At 41.1% G+C, this 23,355-nt stretch overlaps 1 protein-coding gene across 1 annotated transcript in view; it reads right to left on the minus strand.

Moving 5' to 3' along the window:
- grin2ca (glutamate receptor, ionotropic, N-methyl D-aspartate 2Ca) overlaps window positions 1-23,355 on the minus strand; it is a 51,169-nt gene that overhangs the window by 9,698 nt on the left and 18,116 nt on the right. Inside the window, exons 3-8 of the mRNA XM_068725612.1 lie at window positions 21,555-21,669; window positions 13,700-13,911; window positions 5,164-5,332; window positions 1,675-1,828; window positions 863-988; window positions 1-28 (exon numbers count right to left, since the gene is read on the minus strand). The exon at window positions 1-28 is cut by the window's left edge and continues 202 nt beyond it. Coding sequence (XP_068581713.1) covers window positions 1-28; window positions 863-988; window positions 1,675-1,828; window positions 5,164-5,332; window positions 13,700-13,911; window positions 21,555-21,669 — 804 coding nt within the window. The remainder of the gene's footprint in view (window positions 29-862; window positions 989-1,674; window positions 1,829-5,163; window positions 5,333-13,699; window positions 13,912-21,554; window positions 21,670-23,355) is intronic.

The raw sequence follows: 23,355 nt of genomic DNA on the forward strand, positions 1-23,355 counted from the left end.
CCGATAGTGAAGGTGGGACCTCCGGGCTCTAGAAACAGGAGTCGGCGTCAGTCGGTGCACAAATCAAGCTGTTGGAATTTTGACAAAAAGCCGGATTGATTGGATTTTTGCTCCAGTGCCAGTCGGCCCCCCCGTTGGGTACGCAGGTGTTATTGGCGTTGTATTTCAATGCAAATGGGAATCTGTCAGTGTTGTCGTTACGACGAAGAGATCTAGATTTTGCCGTCTCGTATGCAAAGACGTGAAGCGGCGGCACGAGCGAAGCCTGACCTTCATCCATTACAAGACGTTTTACAGAACCACACGGCTCCCAAATGAAACGGCAGCATCTCAATTTACCAGGCATCGATCCAATATGTGGCCGCTGTAAATAGATTTCACACGTTGTCTAAAGCCTCCTCGATACCTCACCACTTCAGTGTTTGTCATCTCTGTGTGTGGAAGTTCAGGGAGGCCAATATTGAAATTAATCAATTCAATCGCTTAAAATCAATTTAAATAAATACTAATACGCAGGTTTTTTTCTGCATCATGATAAAAGTAAGATGTTCTTTCCATTATAATGTTTAAAAACGCATCTTATCTGCTGTTAACTACCCTGCCATTGTGACAATTTAATGTTAGAAAGACATTGAATTTGTTTATTTAAACAGTTCAAGTGGAAACTATAATTGGAAACATACAGTATGTTGTCTTACATCTTTTCCAGTGCGTCATTCTGAAGCGGGTAGACCTAAATTTAGAGCTTCGCCGTACTTCCACATAAGACTCCGAACCAAACAACAATCCTCCTCCTCCGCCCCGTCGCCCCGTCTGTGAGGAGAGGATCGGCAGATGGACGACGGAGGGAGGCCAGACTCACCTTTGGCACTGACCAGGCTGCGGTTGTACCCGACCGGACTGCAGTATTCAAAGACGAAGACCGTGATGGCCACGACGGTCAGACACATGACGAACATCATCACCCAGACCGCCGGACTGTATGGTTCTACAGAGGACAGAGGACACAGGACAGAGGACACAGGACAGAGGACAGAGGACACGGTCAAGCAAAAGGAGGAGCTCAACATTCAAACTTCATCTGAAGAAAACTGGGGAAACTAAAACAAAGACTGATGATTCTACTACTAATACGAATTCATTTCATCCCACAAATGAAGCCACTGATTTTTATTTATAGCGCATATTGTATTTATCAGCACCGCCCTGAAGGTAGACTACAATATGCACATATCTCCCTTCAGGGGTTTTATTTAATTTGACTTTAATTTTAATATTTTATACGTCAGGTTCAATGCCTATTGATTAATTAAACCAGCCAGAAGGCAAAGAGGGACAATTATCGTCGTTTGACCCTGGCCATAAATAAACATATGCATAAGCAAATAAATCTAGAAAAATACAGTATGTCACTATATATAGAATACAACAAATGCAATTAAAATAAACCAAAAATACAAAATTAAATTAAAAAATAAATAAATAAATAAATAAAAATAAATTAATACAATTTAATTAAATTAAAATAAATATTTTAAATAAAAATAAGTATAAAACATAAACAGTACACGTTTAAAGAGTAACCAGAGGTGACAGTAAATGAGGGAGTATTTGTCACACGTCCACATCCGTACGTCTTCATTGCTCCGGTGGAAGCACAGACGAGTCTCTCACCTAAGAAGGCAGATGGTGAGACGGTGCCGTTACTCCTGGCCACCATCACGCTGATCCCCGTCTCCACAAACGGCACCGAGAAGTCGATGATCTCGGAGCGCTCTTCGTTTATGGTCAGCGAGCCGATGGCCATGTCCGCCCGCTTGTAGAACACCTGAGGGAAGTCAATAGAGATAGATATATATATATATATATATATATATATATATATATATATATATATATACATATATTAGTGCTGGGCAACATTTAACATTTGTAATCGCATGATTTTTTGCGATTAATCGCGATAGTGTACTGTGCACTTTTATTTTAAAAGTACTGCTATATGAACAAACGTGCAATAACATTTGGTTTTTAAACACTTTAAACAGATCAGGTTCTTTTTAACAGCAGTACTCTTTACACAGTATCAGTTATATATATATATTCATATATACATATTATATTTATCTGTGCTCAATGTGTGTATTTAAACGTTCCACTGCTGTGCAACATGAATAAAATGTTCGCGCACATTTCAGCAAAATGTGTGTCTTCTGTTTTCATGACAGTCAGAGCATGTGAACGCAGCTCCCACTGTTCATCAATATAAAAATTCTAATCGTTGCCCAGCACTAATATATATATATATATATATATATATATATATATATATATATATATATATATATATATATATATATATATATATAGATACATTTACAGTATTTTAGGTGACATAAAAACACGAATGTTTGTCCGGCATTATCATAAATCTAAACCCCGTCTTGCAGCGTCCAACATAATGCTGGACGTCCACTGCTGACCTTTGAGATAAATCTCATCCATCAGTGAAGCCAGCGCGCTGGACCTCCGTCCCTGAGGATGATATACTGTCTGGTTCTTCAGGCGACCACCCGGCAGCCAGCTGGACACAACTCAAAAGCCTTTATCTAATGTTATCTCGCCTTTTTTTTTTTTTTTTTTTTCCAACAATGCATTGTGTAATCTAATCCATCTCTTAATGCATTGTATCGCTGCATATAGCATAATGCATATTACATAAGGCGTCTAATGACAAATATGACAAACAGGAAGTGGAATTATTATTACAGCAGGCTCTGGTCGAACCTCTTCTGCCTATTAGCTCTCCTACGGAGGGAGACGCCTCAGTGTGCACAATATTGAAATTAAAATTAATAAAATAATAAAATAAAATAAATACATAAATAAATATAGAATAAATCAAATTAAATATATATATATATATATATATATATATATATATATAAAATAACAAATTACATACAAAATAAATACATACATATAAAATTGATAAATAAATATAAAATGAATAAATTGATAAATAAGGCATCTCATGACAAATATTACAAGCAGGAAGTGGGGTTGTTCACAGCAGGTCCTTGGGGCTCTGGCAAAACCTCTACAGTTCAAAAGCCCCTGTGACTGCTTCTCCAGCCTTTTCTGCCACAACACACACACACACACACACACTGTTTGTTATACTGATGGAGAGCCTGTAGATTTACAGTCCAGACACTCCGCCTCATTCAGGCCATTAGCTCTCGTATGGAGGGAGATGCCTCATTGAGCACAATAGCCTTTGTTTTGTTTTTTTTGTGTTTTGAAAAAAGGGGGAACAATACAGGCCGGCTGATGTATCCTCCAATTCCTGAAGAGTCCGGCTACCGAGATTATTCACAAGGACACCTACTCCTCCTTTCTTTTTCCTCACCCACCACAATGACCTTGATACCGATTCACTCTTGACTTAATAATGGATTTTCTTTGTGTGTGTGTGTGTGTGTGTGTGTGTGTAACCGAAGCAGCCCTGTCTGAGGCTTTCACTGTGATCTGGCTCTTATCTTATCTGTGTGTTGTAACACACAATGTTTTGCTCATTATCAAAGAAAATGATAGGGCTTTCACATTCACGATTGCTTTTCAAAGCTTAATACCACCATTGGTCGATCGTTGGGTTTTACTCGGATAACATCAAAAAGTAATAAACACAAAAAATCAATTCAAGTTAAAATAAAGATTTGCCTTTTTTGATTGCATTGATAATGAAGCTAATTTAGACATGATGAAAGATCCAAATCATTAAACTTGTAAACATCAAACATCAAAATGACTTTCATCTTCTTCAGAAGATATTATGATCTTTCTGTTTATGTCCTGAATATTGTACGTATGTTTTTCTGGATTAATATGTTTTTTTTTGACAATTTGTGACAATTTTTCCTTGACGGAGGGTTTATAGTCTATAGTGTAAAATATCTACAACAACAAACAATTAACACGCATGTCAAACCTAAATTCTCTTACATCAATAACATCCTAATAACAGGTTACACTCTATAAGGAGCTTGAAAGGCGTCAATGTTTACTCTGCAGGAAGGGTCTCAGGAACGATGATATCTAAGAGACATTACAGGAAACGTATTTGGAGTTTTGGCCTGTTTTAGAGATAAAAAGTCCTAATTCTTCTTTAAAATGTACCTCTTTAGTTTTGGGGTTTCTATTTTCTTGGTTCCTTGGGATCGGACATCCAGGGGCGAGTTACTTCACAGACAAACTGGTTTGTGATTAAGGATTTGAAATGAATTCGCTGTACCAGAAACATCTCTTAATGCTCAGCAGATGTTATAGCATCTTAGCTCAGATAGTAAGTTAGTTACGATCGCCTTGATAACGATGTAAGAAAAAGCAATCGTCTATAGTTCCTTCATTCCTTAATGTACGATCTGATCGCCAATCGGCACAAGCCTGCAATACCCAGAGAACCTTTTCCTAAAAGAAAAGGTGAAACCATCCTGCAATAATTATTAATACAAATGATATACAAGTCTTAAACTGGCATTAGTACATTTAAAGGCTTACTGTCGTTGGTTTGTTAGTCATGAACGTTTCTGTGCACATTGGACCACAAAGTAGCTGCAAAGGACTTGAATCTAACAAATTAAAACGACCTTAATGCTGCATTCACATGGACTCAGGCAGAAGATAGACGGAGAACCAGATTTCGTGTTGGCAGACGAGACCTCGACGGTAGAATTAGGTGAGACCGGCAGAGAATACGGCATTAACGTCCAACGTTTAAATATTTAACTTTTTTTGCTTTCTGGAGATTACAAAGCTCCTTCACGCAAGAAGAATGGCGTTTCATTTTGCAACAGAATATTAATAGAAAGCTGTGTTTTCTAGCTACATGCATACAACAGTAGACAAAAATTACTTTTATTTAAATATATATTTTAACATAGCGTGTTTTGTCTCGTCGTCCGGCCGTTGGACTGTTTATTTATCGGAATGAAGTCATCAAACATCTTTCCATGAAATTATAGATTTATGTTTTTGCATCTTTTGCAGTGGATATCTCACTCCTGCGCTAACGAGAAGCCGCTAACAGAGAAATTAAAGCTCACTCGTAGTCTTTGCGACGCTGGCCCTTTAAGACGAGCTGCTGGTGACGTTGCTGCTTACCTCTCCGATCATCCCGTTCCAAATGCCCCGGACCAGCTTGCCGTGCTTGCCGTTGGTGACCAGGTAGAGGTCGTAGGAGAACTTTATGGTGCGGGACAACTTCTTCAGGATGTCTATGCAGAAGCCTTTACAGCACAGTTTAGTGTACGGCTCGGTGTGACCCACAATGCTGAGGGGCAAAAAGAGAGACAGAGACAGAGATCGTGACGGTTCAAACACAAACTCTTTGGGTGAAACTTGTTCTTCAAGGTTTTCAGGTTACATTATTGGTTTCTGTTCGTCTAAGACTGCTCAGTTCTCATTGTTATAAACGATGCTATTAAAGTCTCATTTTACATCATCAATTGAAGGGGAAATCACGATTATTAGATTCAATATGTTGTTTGCGTTATATGGAAATACCAGTTTAATCGAGGCTCAAATTTGAAATGGATAAAATGGCGTAATGGGAAATATTGAGCAATATTTAGATATGAAGGGTCGATATCTGCAGAAAAGATTAATCATAACCTTCAACAGTCCACTGTAGTTTAGTTTAGACACCGATATTATACAAAACATGCTTCTTCTGCTAATCAAATAATAATATAATGTAATGCAGCATAATGCTGGTTTAAAATGTGTCTTTTCTTCATAGTTTTGGCAACCATTTTGTTTTAAGTTCATAGTTAATCAACATTGTTCTCACTTGATGATCTGGGTGAACCAATTTTAATGCTTGAGCTCAGTTTTGGTCGTATACTAAAACAATACTTTTTCAGATCGCTTCCAATATTGATATATTCAAATATTCAAATATTGTTTTTCTTCAAAACCTTTCTGCAAACCACATAAACCAAAGATCTCAAATGTTGAAACACATGAGAAGGAAGGAGGGACTGAGAAAAGAAACGTAAGGCAGGATGATGATGACGATGGTGGAAATTGGGGGGGGGCAGTTGGAGCTACTCCACAGGCTTGCGTATTATGTCACGGCCCCGACAGATGGACGGACAGCTGGGCGGACCAAAACAAATCCAACATGAATTAATCACAAGCAAACAAAGGCAGACAAGATTGAGCCTCGTTGCTGGATTGTTTGGACGGGGTAACGGCAATTTGGCCAAAGCCTCACGTTTCCAAAATGTTACCTGACGGATAGATACGACTTCAATATGTCGTCAGTCTTGAGCCCTGATCCCCGGTTCCTACGCTACTGTAGAGTACCGTCAAATTTTCTGAATGTTGGCAACGACTTGGTTCTGGTGTCGTCGCTACTTAACTGCTTTATATTTCCCTCAAAAACATTCACTATATTTATTAGGGCTGCAACTTAATCTGCCAAATAGCTTATTTAGATTATTTGGTCTATAAAACATCACAAAACCAATCATCACAATTTATGAGAACCCACGCTAAAAATATTAAACGTGTTATTTTGTCTAAAACCTTTACATATTATGGCTAGAGTGGGAACATTGGAGAACCAACAAGAGTACGCTAGATTCTCCCTAAAAATCCAGCCCAGTGTTGCCAACTCTTTTCAAATTTAAATAGCTAGCAGCACAATAGTTGCTAAATCTAGCGAGAAAGTCGCCAAGTTGGCAACACTGACGTCTCCCTACAAAGCCACGCCCCCAAAATGATCAGTATGAACGTAAACAACTAACATTGCTATTTTTAGCTTGTGGAACACTTGGATGACGGGAAATCTATTTGTTTCAGATGAAATCTACATTTAATTGAGGTGTATTTCAGTGAAAATAAAAGGTATAACAGCAAGTCTTACAGTTAAATTCATGGTTACTGATTGAGCCTTTTAATGCAAAAAAACTTGCTGTAATTTTTGGAAATAAAGCAAATCAGAGTTGATTGTTGGTCGCCTCTTCAGTCAGTAGTGCTAATTAGTTGTTGTACTGATTCTTGAGATGAAGACCACATTACCCCAAAAATCTGACATCCCTCAGCAAATAATCGTTAGTCCTTCAGACTGTCACTGCTCTAACAGCTTCCTCTTCTGGTGTTCTGCCATGCAGCAGTCCTCCACATTCAAACTATCAGGGCAGCATAATTCGACAGATCTATTTTTATTTATTTCATTTTAGAGTCTCACTAACACCTGTTTCCCCGCTCACATTCTTCCAAACGCCAGACAGCTTGACCCAGACTTGGATGTGTTGTGGTGTAATACAGTATGCTAAACCGTTTTAATGAGGACATGAGTCTGTGTAATACCCACCACATGCCAAGCTCAGTAACCCTGACCAAAAAAAGAGACGGCGTGCCGGCTCGCATACAGTACTGATCTTCAGACAGATCACGCAGCAGAAGCTAAACAAACAGTTTGAGGCTCAGCATACCAAGTAAAAGAGGCTGACGTAAGCGCTGAAATCAATTCCCTTTACTTATCAGCAGGATTACCAGGAACGTGGGGATGAAAATGTCCTTCAGTTTTAACGGTAATGGGATGACGCAGGTGATGTGAGTCAGGAAGAGAGCATGGTTTACTTTAGTGACCCGTGAAACATCCTGTACTCTGCTCTGATCTAGAGAAAAAGTTGTTTTATATTTTACGGTTATTTGAGGATTGTTAAGTTGCTTCGTCAGGTGGGGGCGCTCCTCTTCTTGGCGTTTCGTTGAAAGGCCCACAAAAACCACCTCCAGAGGGATCAAAAGTGACCACAGCCATCTCGCCACTAAGTTCTTATCAGGCGGCGATCTCCGGTTCTGAAGAGTGAAGCTGACGCGGAAGTGTGTTAAACTTGCATTCTCTCTAATGACCAGCAGGGGGCGACTCCTCTGGTTGCAAACATAGAATGTATACAATACGTGGATGTAGTCAACGTGACGCCACCCATTGGTTTGTGGACCGCCGTTCCGAAGCCTCGAGTTCGGAGTTTTGGCCGTCGCCATCTTGGCTTTTTTCAAACCAGTGAACAGGAAGTGACCATATTAGGACTGAGGAGGAGTGACGTAGAGACGCCGTATACGTCTCTGGTAGAGACCTGTCAATCACTGTGTAGCCCCGCCCCCTAACGCATCCCCTGCTTTATGGTCTGTTTGACTCTAAATGGACCATAATGTACTAAATGAACATCATGCTGTATCGAAGAAGACTATACAACCAGAGGAGTCGCCCCCTGGTGGTAAAGCACTTCCGCATTGGCTTCACTTGTCAGAAGCGGATGTTGCCGCCTGGTTGCAAAAAGAAGACATTATTCGTTAACCATGAGATCATTTTTGACCAGTTACACAGTTACGTGTGTTCCACGATCATCAAAAATGATTCTATATAAATATAGTTTTCCTACGAATGTCCTTTTCCGTTGTCATTCCTAATGAGTAGTAGTTGTAGCTAAACATGAAAACAGGCCATTGCACCAAGAAGAGGCCATTGTGAGGTGAGGCAGAGCTTTTCCATAAATGAATGCACTGCTGTGTGAGAGGGATGTATTTCTAGAACTTTAAAAGTGTCTGGCTTTCTCTCCTTCCTCTTGGCTTGATGACTTCTGTTGTTATTCATCCAAAGAGAAGTTATAGTCCAACATTAAACCTTTATTTGCTTTCAGAGGAACCGAAACAGACACACCTCTACGGCGCATAAAGGTGGGCAGTGTGAGGTGATGCGGCAGCGAGCTAGTGAGCCATGGGCGCACTGCAGAGAGCACTAATGACACGTCACCCCTTCACCTCCCCCAGACCTTCAGTCTAATGGACTCTGCTCCCACACATCAGGACCAGGAGGCAATGAGACGGACAGGCGAGGCGGCGAGCGGGGCGGCGCCGGGGCCACAACAAACCGCGACAAATGAACACTTCAGAGGAAAAACAGGGCTGCCACAGCAGACCGCGAGTAAACACAGCGGTCCCAACATCCCCCGTCTCACCAGATGCCAGGGTTCAAGGCTCGGCTTTACATCGGCTGCCAGTTGCATTTAAATGGGTCTTTGGGAATCGCTGCAAATGTGCGAGTCGGGTTATTTATTCAAAGTGTGAACTCTTTTTTTTTTTTTTTTGGAGAGAAATGTTTGGAAGCTGCTTTAGGAATGGTTACATCTCTTCTCAAGAAAAATTTAAAACACGACACTCTCACTCTGGAAAAATTGACCTCGTATAAGAAGTAGTAAAGCTGCACTCGGTGATGCTTCACGTAAATAAAGTCAGGAGGCTGCAAAGTGCCACTTCATTCCCCGAGCTGCGATGCTGCAGATTCGCCAAATTTTAAAAGACTAAAACAGGACCGGGACCAGAAGAGGTCACAAAATGAATGTGAAGGGTCACTGGACAATTAGAAGACAAGCAACCACTACATACAATTATTAGTGTGTTTGTTTTTACTTCAAACTACATTGGGTTTTAAGTGTTAAAGTACAACTGCACTGGTGAAAGTCTGCAAAGGTCTGCAGCTGGATTTGGATTTTGCAACCAAATTCTGATGAATTGTGTTAAAGAAACTTGGTTTCTTTAACACACATTCACACCTGGAAGCTTCCCATTACATCTACATTCCGATCTGTTGGTCATTCTACTGTAGCAGGTGTAAGTGCCTTGCTCAAAGGCACCTCAGTTGTGGTAACTGTTCTCTAGACCTTCTAGTCACAAGCTCGTTACATAAGCTGCTTCTTTCTTGTGAAGTTTTGCCTCTTCAGGCCTCTAGGAACTATTAAAAATGAAACAATCTGAGAGGGAACATCTCTCTTTAGTTAAAATACTCAGCTAATGTACGTTGACATTCATTGGTGGATTATAAAATAACAATGAGCCCCCTGGACATAGATGCCTTCAAGGCCTCTGCATCGTCTTTACCAGCCTCCACAGAGGTACAGTTGTATGATTTCTTTCCTCAGATCATGAGGGACCACATTGGATGGTGTTCATCCTGAATCTAAACTCAACAAAAACCCAAACACCTTACTTAAACCCTCCTTGGGTCCTTCGGGCTGTGCCAGCCAGGCCTGTTGGGTAATCGTTTCATGTCGAGGGGCTTACGAGTAGCCAGCTAAAAGCTTTGGGGACAACTTTACTTATCAGTAATGAGTAGTAGGTGTGACTAACCAGTGGGCTGGTAAACCGGAGAATACTACACCCACAGTATAAGCAGTATCCTGACCTCACAACATACAGTCACTACAGTTTTCAAACACTAACGTCGCTGTGTGAAGTTTTTTGGTGCAGCTTTCTGGTGTGTTGTTCTTAGTCCTGTTGCTCTGGGGGAGCTCATCTACCGCCGCACTCAGTCTCAGCTTTAATTAAATCAACTTATGCTCTCGCTCCCATTAAACACAGTTAATGTACGGTGACATTATCTTCCCAGGTCAATACCACCCTTCACCAGGGCATCACCTCTGAATAAATCTCCAGAGTCTGCCGGCAGTAATAATGCAGGGAGATTGGGGCGCTTGAGAATGTTTCCGATCCCGCTGGAGAACACGTATGACCCAAAGGGAAGAGCTTGTGTTAACTGCTTTGGGCGGCTTTAGCCAAGTCTGAAGTCGGGGGGGCCCTGTTGGGCTGTTTGTCAGGCCTCTCTGAGGACGAATGACGGAACTACACAGATGGTCTGCCAGGCTGGCTGAATGTAGGGGTTTGAAGGGGGCTGAGGGATTGAAATGGAGAAACCTGCATGACCGATGATTTAGAAAGCACTGATGTGGGTCCGAGTTATGGCTATGTGGGGGGGTGGGGGGGGACTTTAGGGCATGGAGGTCATTCAGATAAGCCGCAGCAAGGATTAGGGAACACAAGTAGAGATGTTTCGATACCATCTTTCCTTCCAAAACCTGAACTTGGCGTATCTGCAGATACAGAGCACAGATCGGATACCACTCTGTTAAATGGTAAATGGACTTGCATTTGTGTAGCGTCTGGTCTTCTGACCTGCCCATCAGGGCAATTCATACACCGCACAGCATTGGGTGGCAACTTGGGGTTCAGTATCTTGCCCAAGGACACTTCGACATGTGGACTGGGGGAGCCGGTGATCGAGCCGCCGGTCTTCCCATTGGAAGATGACCACTTTGGTGGGATTTTCCAGTGTAAAATACTGCCAAATTGTTGACATTTTGCTATCTCTGGCTAACTCTCCGCTAACATCGGCCCTATCAGTACTTTGCATGTGCAACTCCCAGCAGAGATGGAAAAGACGATCATTGGCTAATTCCGTCATCGATTTTTGGATGCAGCAAAAGGTTTTTAGTATTGGAACAACTCGAAACGCAACTCTCAGCTTATTTTAAAACATAGGTCGATTGATAACTTGGCTGGCTGACACTACAAATATATAACATTGCAGTTCAGAAATACCAAAGATATGATTGACGTAATTTGGAAATCTCCGCCAGAGAGCACCGCCAATTGTATTTTTTTCAATCAAATCTAAGAGATCTTTCAACAAATGTTTGTTCATGTTGTGTATTCATGTAAAAATACATTTAAAACCATCAGATATATCACTATCCAGTATAAGTCAAACTCATGTTAAAAATGTCTCAGTCAGTGCTAAAATTGTTATCTTTATTATATTATTTTTTTCGGTCACTTGTCCAGAAATATTGCTCAACATTTGCTGGTTCCAACTTCTGAAATGTAAGGATTTGCATGTTATTGCATATTATTGGGTTTTGGACTTTTGGTCGGGACAAAATAAGCAATTCGAAAAGGTCACTTTGGGGTCTGGGTGATTGTAATCGACACAGTTTTCTGTCATTTTACAGACTAAAATAATAACCAATTAAACCTAAGCACAATCAATAGAGTAATAATTAATGAAAGTAATCTATAGACGCTCGCTATGAACAGAGATCTATCTTCAGTTTGGACGGTTTGAAGCGTAGAGAAGCGTCTTTATCTAAGTGCCGATTACGTAACTCACCTCTTATTGACTTTATCTCCTTCTGCCTTGGATTTTTTTCTTTTTAAATGTGCCATTGTCCGACCACAGGAGTGATGCACTTTCTATACCATTTGGTGGCGATTTGGTCAGCATGAGCGATAAAGCACTACAGTCCTCCATAACACTGAAGGGGACGTGATCCTCATCTCGCGTTCCCCACATGTCGTTAACGCTATTGTCAGTAATGGATAGCGGCCGGCGCTTCTCTCCCCCCTACTAATGAACACCAACATCAGTCTCTAGGTGTTCAGGATTGATGGCGTGGCCTAATCGGCCCATCTAATTGATACCCCACCATGCAGCACATATATTTTCCTGATTGGGTCACAGGGTGATCCGGAGGATTTTACACTCTGGCCGAGCAGCCTAATGAGTATCTCACCTCATTGAGTGATAAGAAGTCATGCCTGGGCTAATGGCAGGGGAAGAACCTCTTAATCTCATACCTAATGGCACTCTCAAGTTAGATACAAAATCAATTAAGATGGGCATGTTAACATTTGAGAGTGCATGTGGGACTGTACGGGGGTGTGGAGTGGGTGTTCGTAAGATGGTTTCTTGACTTAAGATGGTTTGGTGACAACAAATGGTTCTGTAGTACTGATGACGCAAACGTGGACAGAATCTTAAAATGATCTCTCTTGAAGCCCAAGATAAGTTGTTCTTAGCTTTTCTACATGACATCAAAATGACGTATTTGGTTTTTATATTAAATATATATACATATTTTAGTTTATTGCCAAGTACGTTTGCACCTACAAGGAATTTGACTTGGTGATTAGTGCATAACAATAAACACAGTTCAATAGTTTTAGACATAATTTAAGAATATGCCAATTTACAATAGAATAATTAAACAAACAAATTAAGAGTAGATCTTTCTATCTATCTATCTATCGATCTAAGATCCAAGGACAATAGATGTTTTTATGAAATCTTCCTCCTATTCTTTTTCTTCTTATTAGCAGATTAAAAAACACTCTAACTTGCCAGAATGAGACTTGGCTCATAGCAGGTTGAGTGTCTGTACTCGGGCCAGGGATCGTTTGTGTAGTGAAAACAAGCAGCACTTTGTAACTGTAACACTACTATTCGCGTGTGATGGTGCACTTTGGTAGTTCAACAGGGCCGATAGAGTGACGACCTTCTATTTATTTTTCTTTCCCAGTTAAAGGGTCCAAGGACAGATGATGTCGAATGCTGTTCAGATTGTAGAAAGCCTTCTGGGCAGATTTGTGATACTTTGCTTTACAAATTGAGTTAAATAGAATCGAGTGAAATGATCGAGCTGCGTCACATTATTGGGATGTTGGTCCCTAATCAGGACCCCAATTATTTGGAGCAAGTATCTCCTGAACAATAATCAAAGTAACGAGGCTACAGCTGGTTTTATCTCTCAGGAAGCCTTGAAGGAATTCCTTCAAATTTGGCTCAAGCTTCCACTTGGATTCAATGATGAACTGATTAGAATTTGGTGGTCAAAGGTCACTGTGAAGTTTTTTTGGCCATAACTCAAGGATGCCTATGCAAATGTCATACATACTGTATGTCTAATAGGATGAAATGATGAAGGGATGGCAGTTTGGACAGACATGGATGTAAACTGCAGCTTGACTTGTTGGTGGAAGCACACGTTTTAGTTTCGGTACGTCAGCATCGACTCACGTCTCCGTCTTGTTGGACTGTCGTCGGCAGGGTACGGTGTTGCTGACGCACGTCCCGGTCGCCGGGTCCACTGACTCCACGATGACAAAGGGCCTCTCCTCCAGCGTGGCCACCGTCAGATGTCGGTAGTCCGACACCGGCTCCAGGTAGGAGCCGTACCGCGGCCACACCGGGTATCTCATTTGCATGATCCCCATCTCGTAGGTCCCCACCTGAAGGGTTCGAGAGAGAAAGAAACGGGTGTGAATCACAGCGAGGCAGTGACAAAATCTCTGTATCAAACTCCATGTGCTTACCACACTGCGTCTTATACATCTCAGACAAAACTAGTGAGGACACGACTGCATAACACCGTCTATCTCGACCTCCGATCTTAATGCAGTTGTCTCCAAGTCTCTAACTGTACACGTTGTTATCGCGCGTCCTTGTGATTTGTGCTTCTGGACCTGGCGCAGCGAGCAGGGTTTCAGTTTAGAGGAAATTGTTTTTTGGGTCACTGGGGACGTAAAGAGTGCAATTTCACATCTACTGCAACCAAAGCAATTCCACCCTCTGCTATATTACCAGTTAGCTAATTCTAATTGGATGGTGTTGGGAGGAAATGAGCGTTCAAGCGAGCCTAATACATAATCAAGATCTGAAATTAAACATTTATTTGGATAAACAGGTCACCTGTTTAGGACCGCGTTCCGCTCTTTGAATCAGGGAAACAAAGGAATAAAGGTCGCAGAGGAGCAATTGGACCTCAATTAGCTAAAACACCAACTCATCCCAATGATTGTTGACTTCACGCTGAATCAGACGGGCCGATTGAATGATGCTTTTTTACACTCGTAAGCATCCAGACATGAATGAGAAGCAGCTACGGTCGACTTTCAACAGATGTGGGATGATTTAACATAATGCATTTTATTTGAAAAACCTTTATATCACATGCTTTGTAATGGTAAGAACCTATTAAGGCTGAAATATGTTATTACTAAGATTAATTATCCACAAAAAATGCTCAGGGATTTCCATTAACAAGGCAGTAATCAACAGAAAATAATTAAATCAATAAACTATGAAAAAACGAAACATGTAATTAATTATTAATTTCGCTGTGGCAATAAGACAAAACAAAATGTATATTAGGCTGTTGTGTGTGTGTGTGTGTGTGTGTGTGTGTGCTTAATTGTGTTCTAACATCATTGGTTTTTTGGTGTTTGAGTGATTGTTTTTTCTTTTCTTTTTTTCAGCCCAAAACATATTGTGAATCCCTAACATAATTTAGGACCACATAATAATAATGGTTCCTCAAACTGTTGACGTAACAGTGCTCGCACTTTTTCGATTTTTGTCAAAAATATTATACCAAATCATGAAAATCAGCTCCAGACCGTACGTACACCAACATGTGGACATTTGTGTCAACATCTAGATACTTACTTCATTTGTCTAATTATTTATAATTCAGTCAAAAACCTGAAACCTAAAAAGAGTCAGAGATTTGTTTTGTGTACACAAATCCAGGAAAATACCAGAAATGAACAAGTTGCCATTTCTGCCTTGGCGTCGTTAGAATGCAAGCGGTCCCAACAAGTGTACAATTTTCTACTTCAACCTTCGCTTTCTCTGTAATTTAACTTTTAACACTGATATCTAGGAGTTCATAAAGAACCTGTGTAGTAGTAGTAGTGGCAAACTACGACTAGCTAGCTCACCAAGCTAACGTTAACGTTAACTCAACCAGCTAACGTTAACTCAGCCAGCTCAACAAGCTAACGTTAACGTTAACTCAGCCAGTAAACGTTAACTCAACAAGCTAACGTTAACATTAACATTAACTCAGCCAGTAAACGTTAACTCAACCAGCCAATGTTAACGTTAACTCAACCAGCTAACTGTGGTGTTGTTGTGAAATAGAACGTTAGTTGCTCTAACTAAGGCAACCCAACGTCACTCGACTGGTTGCTCGTAGTGACAGAACACAAAGGTGTCCTCGTAAAAATCTTCAATTCATTTTAAATACGTGCCCACTTTATTATCTACGCCAACCGTTTACGTAAGTTTACGACTGACGTTCACACGGTCGGCACACACTCCGACTTGCCACCGATCGGTAATTGCGACGCCTCTCGATGGCGTAACACTAAAAGCTGTCCCCTGATTCGTCAATGCAAAAGTGACTTTATGTAATCTATTGTCTCTAACCTCTAAAAGGCCGACTTTAGCCTTTTTCTGTTACAGGGGATACAATAAAGCCGTTTAAATATATAATCTGTAGAATAACGTTTCTGTTCTGTTTTCACTCCCATACAGTAATCTGTAGTCTGCACAGATAGTGTCACAGTTATCTTGTTCTTCTGTAGATGGATCGATTACACTTATAATTCTACTTCTGGTTGTGAGGTATAGTTTGACTCGTATTCAAACAGTTTATTTCGACTGTATTTCTTTTTTCCTGGAGGGCTTAAAATAATAAATATAAAAGTGTCAGTCTGGACGAAATGTTTTCCCTCCCACATAATCTCTGCTGTTTATGCAGGAAGAGAGACAATCCTGTCTGATCACGCCAGTCAGTACAGCTTGTCACAATGAAATGAGAAAAAAGGGAGAGAGAGAGAGAGAGAGAGAGAGAGAGAGAGGGGAGAGCACATATCCCAATTCTCTCTGTGGACTTTTTCAGTTATTCCTCTCTCATATTGATCAGTGCCGCTGTTTGTCTGTCGCTTACACTCGTGGGCTTTTTTTTTTAGTCAAAGTCAATCAGAATTTCAAATCCCAGGAAAAATATATACTGAGATGCAAAAGAAAGCATAACGTGTCCGACTGTGAACATCTTCATCGTTCATTCATATTGGGAAAAAAAAATAGGTTTTGTTCTACGCAGCACATTAAAAAGTGATGTCATGACAGGGAGGGGGGGGAATTCAATATACAATGACTGCCACTCAAGTAGTAGAGTTGGTGTATTACAAAAACACCTATTGGGGAAAAAAATACTTAAATTAGATTTTTTTTTTTTTTTGGTGCGCAAACCAGCCGGCGAGACTGTAATTTCAGGGTTTGTGCATGTCACAGATATACAGCCAGAAAACAGCAGCTCGCATATCAGCCTGCCAGATAACAGCAATGACCACCCCCCCCCCCGGCTTCTTCTCTACGCTGTTACTCTCTTTCGTCACGCTCTCCCCTCCATCTTCCTGAGTTACCTTGACTTTTTTAGGTCCGGGGGGAAGAAGTCGGAGAAACGGCTCAATAATGACTCTCAGGAAGGTAGAAAATGACTTAAGACTGCATCAGATAAAGAGCATTGAAATGGTGTTAAGTTTTTAACAAAAATAAAATGTAACGCGGAGGTCTACATGGGTGATGTACCAACGTAACAGAGAACAGTGTACAATGACGAGGCTGGCGGAAAAAAAAAAAAAAAAAGGCAATCAGAAGATGGAATTGATTTTCAGCTCTCAGAGAAAAAAAAAAAAGAAAGACCCCAGAGGCAACAGAAAGTTAAGCACAGAAAAGCTATTGCCTAACATGGCTTTTTTATTTATTTTATTCTGAGCGTTGTGCTCTAAAAGGAGTGAGAGAAATATGTTCGCCCATGAAAAAGGTTTATTTAAAGGTCAGCTTGGTGGGAACGAGTGCTGGGTGAATGAGAGGACACGTTTACCTTCAGCTCTGGACTCCGAGTCCTGACAAGAAGTTTGAGAAAAAGGGTTTCTGATTTGGACAAAACCTTACGCTGACTATGGCTATCTTTGGGATTTTATCAATACTAGTACTCTTCAATCAATACTGCTTATCGATTCCTTATCGATAATATTTATTGGTTCTTTTTGATAAGTTTGTGAGGAAAAAAGACAATTAATTAAGAAAAGAATCAACATTTCTTTATTATTCTTGTGTGTAAACAAATAGTCGTTCTTGAGCAGCAATACAGGAAGTTCAAAAGTCTTTAAACCACATTCCGTTTTTATGTTTCATTGATGATCCTGTTCTACTGATCAAACTCCGTATGACATCACTAACGTATGACATCACTACCGCTACCTGACGGCTGCTCCACAGACAGACTGATGTTCTGCTCGTTGGTCACATGTTGGGATAAACTTGTGAGGGTTTTATTGTGTTTGAGACGACCAGAGTTCTACAATGTTTCCTTCTCTCTGATCGTGATGTGAGTCTCACGCTGTACTGAGCCAGAGACAAAGACAAAGAGACAGAGAGAGGACGTCGGAGACAAGAACGTCTCACTCAGGAACTAAGCAGAACCGATAGCAGAACCGATAACTCAGGACCTTATCATGACTCTGGGTTTTACTAATTTAGTACCAGGTTTCGGGGGGCAACCCCAACGCCAACCTCGCCCAAAGCCTTTGTCTGTATCACTAAACCTTTTCATAAGACAGTGACGAAAACAATCCATGTTACCGTCACTGAATTTGACTTTTAGAGTCGGTGCTCGTTTCATAAAATCGGCGGATACGGTGTTGTACTTGTTTTGGCTTCGATAGCACGGACGACCCGGATGTTAAGACGGTTAGAAACCTCCCCGATCTACCGGGAGTGTTGCGGTTGAGGGATAAAAAGCCCTTCGACGTGTGCGTCATCCAACAGCCAAGGACGGGGAGGCCTTTTAAGAAAAGTGAAAGAAAAGCAGCTCATCAAGGGAAACAAAAGAACGAAGAAAGAAAGAAAGAGGCTTTTTGTTTGAAGGTGATCAATGTTTGTTACCTCAACTCTGCAAACTGTTGTTGTAGCTGATTGATTTATTCAAGATTGTCTCCATTGTTGATGCCACACAGTGATGTGTGGTGCAGAATGGTCGGTAGATAAATTAAAGGTTATATATATATTTTTTTTTTCAGCGCCTCTATGAGAGTCCAACAGCTCCATCCAAGTCCGTCAGATTTCAAATTTGAAATTAGTTAAAACTAAAATGATTCGTTTTCAGCAGTTTTTGGTTCAAGCTTTTTAAAATGTGGCGTGTGAAGCTTTTCTCTCTATATCATTGTAAACTGAATATCTTTGGCTTTTGGACCAAAACAAGACATTCTAAGGTTTGTCTCAACTTGTGATACTATTTTGTGATATTTTTATGGACTAAACAATGAGTTCTTCAAGTGATAGACAATCTGTCATGAAAATGATAACAAAAAAACAAAACAAAATTAAATAAAAAGTGACCTTTGGAAACAGATTTGATAATAATAATGATAATAATTTAATCCAATTTGTGCAAAATTATCATCGTTCTACTCATCCATTCTAATCAGGGATGTTAGTAATTAACCATTTAACCGTTAACTGACAATTAGTTAATACAATTTGACCAATTCATGCTGTCAGTTACAGTTACAAAATAAATCCTGAATATTAAAAAAACCCTCAGAGGAGTAGGTTGTCGTTTTAAGTAGAATAGCTGGTCCACCTTAAAGGTCAGTCCACCTTAAATGAGCCACTTAATAAGCTACTGTTCAGAGCTGTAACGTTCTCAACGGGACCCTCGCTAACGGTACTCTTCTTTGCAGAACACCGGTAGCTGTCGTTTTTGACAAAGTCAGCCAAAAACAACAGAAGCCGAGCGGCTTTGTTGGAACAGCAGAGTTTGGCGATGACAGCTGGGTTTACTGAAGAGAGTGAACGTTGAGCTGAAAGCAGTGACATGAAGTGTAAACGGTGAAACACGTCGACGCCACTCTGTAATTAGCTGGAAATTCACTTTTAAACTACATTTTTAATGGAAACCGTAGTGGCTCTGTGTTCAGTGTGTTCAACAATCGTTCAGAAGTTGTTTTTTTTACCCCCCATATAACTTTAAGAGATCCCTGATCACGTTGATGATCCACATTGGCAGATACAGATCCCTCTGATTATACAGCTGGTCTACAAGGATCCAGACTATTTATTTGTCTTGCCACCGTCCCCAAAAATTTGTTATAATTTGCTTTCGCCCAATACTCGTTTTCACTGAACAGAGCCTGAAGGCGTCATAATGTGACTGAAAGGAACCTCCGTCTGTTGACCGTTAGCGGTGCTGCTAACGTTACTAGCTCCCCAGAACATCAGATTTGTATTTGTTGTTTGTTGTAATGTATTATTATCAGAGATCGGCGACTAGAAAAGCATAAATGATGTCCTGATCGCATATTTTACTGAGTATTTGCAGAAAACGATAGTCAGTAAAACTTTATTTCACATTGTGATGGTTAACGTTAAACCGTGGAATTAATCCGCGGTCCGTTACACCACTAAAATAAACTGTAAATTATTAATCACTTCACGCTCTTTTGTCCTGCTGAATACGTTTTCAAAATCCGTCCGATTCAGCATAAAACGATATCTTGCAATGATGTGAACGACCCACATAACGTCGACTGCAGTTGGAGCAGCTGCTGTATTAATTCAAATTGTCTTCTGTCTGCTTCCCATTAGCTCACAGCCTCGACGGCATATTGGAAATTAACAGGAAGTCGCACCCGTAAACATAAATACAACGTAATTAGCTTGCGGCTGTTTACTTTGAAGCGTGACGTTTAACTGAACACCTTCTCTTCAGCCAGCGGAGGAAGTCAGCTCCCTCCAGTCTGACGGTCCACGTCACACATCCTGTGGTTAAATTAATGTTTCAATCTCCAGACGAGTCAATGAGGCGACACGCCGCTGCTGCAGCAGAGTTACCACATAAATGTGTGTGCGTGGGCTTCCTTTTAATATCTTTTTGAAGGGATGGGGGTGAGTAGGAGTAAGTGACAGACGTGTGTGTGTGTGAGTGTGAAAGGTAGCACTGTGGGTGTGATCAGAAAACTGTACTTCATTAAGTACTTCACTGGTATCGTTGGACTCTTTGCAAAGAAACCAGTGGTGTATGAAATCACTCTGTGCCGAGGAAGACGCACTGGAACTTCAGAATAGCTCTTCTGTTTTTCTCATTCTACAAGTTACATCATGGTTTTAATGCATTCACTAAATACATTTAGGCGACATCCACACTCATATGTTCTTCATGTATTCACGTATGTGAGGAATTTATGGGTTTGAGGAATAATGTGCCAGGAGCGGGGGAAAGGATACGCGCTGGCTTGGGTGAGGTGTTTGACCAGAACAATGGGTTATCAGCCAAGGGGGGGGGGGCTTATTGGATTTCAGCCAATCATTGAGCTGATCGATGGTTGTGAGGTGAGGGACAAGAGGACTGTGAATCCTGGGGGAGCATCAGGCCTCACTTTCGTGAAATTAATATGTTTGTTTTGTTATTAATAGTGTATTCGGTTTGTAACTGTTTTGCTTCTGTAGTTAGTAAACATCTTTTGATTTGATTTTACCTCGAACCAGCTGATTTGCGGCCTTAGAGAGTAGAGACCCTAACACTGGGCATGCAGTGTGTCGGTGAAAACAGGAAGTAGAGTCTTACAGCACTCTTATATCATAAAAGGCTGTGCTTGATACTAAAGATCTACCTCTATAAACTCAAAAGTTAGATATTTCAAACGTAGTTACAAGGCTGCAGGTCTTGCTCCGTCTCTCTCACACACACTCATCACATTTACTTTAAAATGATTACAAGTTCACTAGATTATGGGTCAATAAGTGTGCTAATGTTTCGTTGTTCTCTGCGCTCACACTCGTAGCTCCTGTCATATTGGAGAGCATTTATGCTTTTGTTTGTTTACAGTTTCTTTGTGAACTTCGCAATAGTTGTGCAGAACAAAATAAGCATTGATAAGAAAAGGAAAGTCCTCCTTTTGTGTTCATCGCCCTCCTCAAAGCCGCAAACCGTGACTTTGACTATCTGATAACCGCTAATCGCTCCAATAGCAGCTCGCTTCCACCGCATGTCGGCAGGATGGAGAGAAAAAAAAGCGCTCACCTTGTCCCACTGTCTCTCTCGGTCCAGAGTGATAATGATCATGGCTGGATTGACCAGGTAGCCGTTGCTGTTGAAGGAGAAGTCGTTGTGCTCCCAGGTTACATTCAACATGTGCCTGCAGAGAAACAAAGCCCAGAGAGGAAGATGATCAGTGAAAGACGTGTACGCCGTTTACTGAAGTTCTGTCCGAAATCAGTGAAAAATGACCATCGACACGTTGCGTTGTGCAAAACACGCAGTGTGTTAGCTGCACTATGAGGTGCTCAGTGTTCGTACGGAGGACAGAATGCTACGTCCTTCCTCCTGTCTGTCTTCTACTGACGTAGATTCTGGCTGCCTTTAAAAGTTGATAAAGATGTTTTTGTGTTATCGAGTAGAGAAAAATACGACTCCCATCATTAGAGCATGCTTTTATGAATGCTATTGAAATTCAAACAGTAGAAGATTTTATTCTTTCAATGCATAAATTGGCGTCTTAAATAAGGGTACAAATTATTACCAGAATGCACCAAATTGCACTATTTAACCCGATTCAGGCAACAAAACAAACTCTCCATTCTAACCTCATTTACAACTTGCAAATCTTGAGGGAAGAGCCGGCTTTTTTTTCCCATATTTTTCCATTCCTTCTCTGTTGCATTAAATTAAATCCTAAAACAGATTGGCTGACGTCACAAATGCCTCGTCATCCAACAGAAAGCTGCGTCGTCACAGAAACACCACGGTTGCTTCTTCTTTTTTTTTCTGACAGCTTCTGCGGTGTGAAGAGAACGGCTATCTCCTGTGATTCCACCGTGTCATCACTCACATCCCATCAGACCTGCGGCGCTGCTTCTCTCTCTCACTCTCTCTCTCTCTCTCACTCTCTCTCTCTCTCTCTCTCTCTCTCTCTCTCTCTCTCTCTCTCTCTCTCTCACTTCAGCCGACGCTCCAGCAGAGGTGATGAAAGCCCCGCCGAGAGGAGAATAGCCTTCGGCTCTGTCTGTGTGAAAAGCCTATTTAATCTGGTAATCTGCAGTAATCCCATTAACAGGTGAGCTGACTCATTACCAGAAGCTCGTTTGAAAAAAGAAAAAAAAGTCTCCAATCAATTGAGGACAAATCTGAGAACCGCGGGGGATGTTAGCGTTTTGATCTGGCTGCAAAGAGAAGAAATGACTGACTATAAAGTTAATGGAAAGTGCTTTGTTCTATCTCGCCGACCTTCACGTTACTGCCGCTCAAATCATGGCTGCTGGGTTTGGAAAAGTCCAAAAGGGAAAAAGGTGTGTGTGTGTGTGTGTGTGTGTGTGTGTGTGTGTGGGGGGGGGGGGGGGGGGGTTGTACAGTATCAAAGCCTGAGATAATGTTCACTCTTTTCCACTTTTTTCATGGTCGGTTTGGGTTTTACAAAAGGAAAAGTTGTCTCCCCTACAGCTCTAAACTGACTCCAAAAGGAAAGACATGTTCTTCAGACACGAGCGGGAGAGAGAGAGAGTGATGTTTCATAATGCAAGAGAAGAGTCACACATTCACACATTCACACTCCACACACTCCACACACACCACACACTCCACACACTCCACACACTCCACACACACCACACACTCCACACACTCCACACACTCCACACACTCCCAATCTCCCTGCATGACCTTGGTCCATGTGAGCCAAACGCTGATGCCCGAGCAGTTTTTTTCTGGCTCTTCTCTTTGCTGATTAAAACATTTTTCTAACAAAATAGGATTTGCTCCGTGGCACAGATGGCGTCAGATTGCCCTTTTTTTTTGGAGGGGGGGGGTGGTGCAGGGTTAATAAGTC

This window comes from Cebidichthys violaceus, unplaced genomic scaffold (genome assembly GCF_023349555.1).
Source record: "Cebidichthys violaceus isolate CVI_PGR_0920_01 unplaced genomic scaffold, fCebVio1.0.p SCAF_36, whole genome shotgun sequence".
Classification (NCBI taxonomy): Eukaryota; Metazoa; Chordata; class Actinopteri; order Perciformes; family Stichaeidae; genus Cebidichthys; species Cebidichthys violaceus.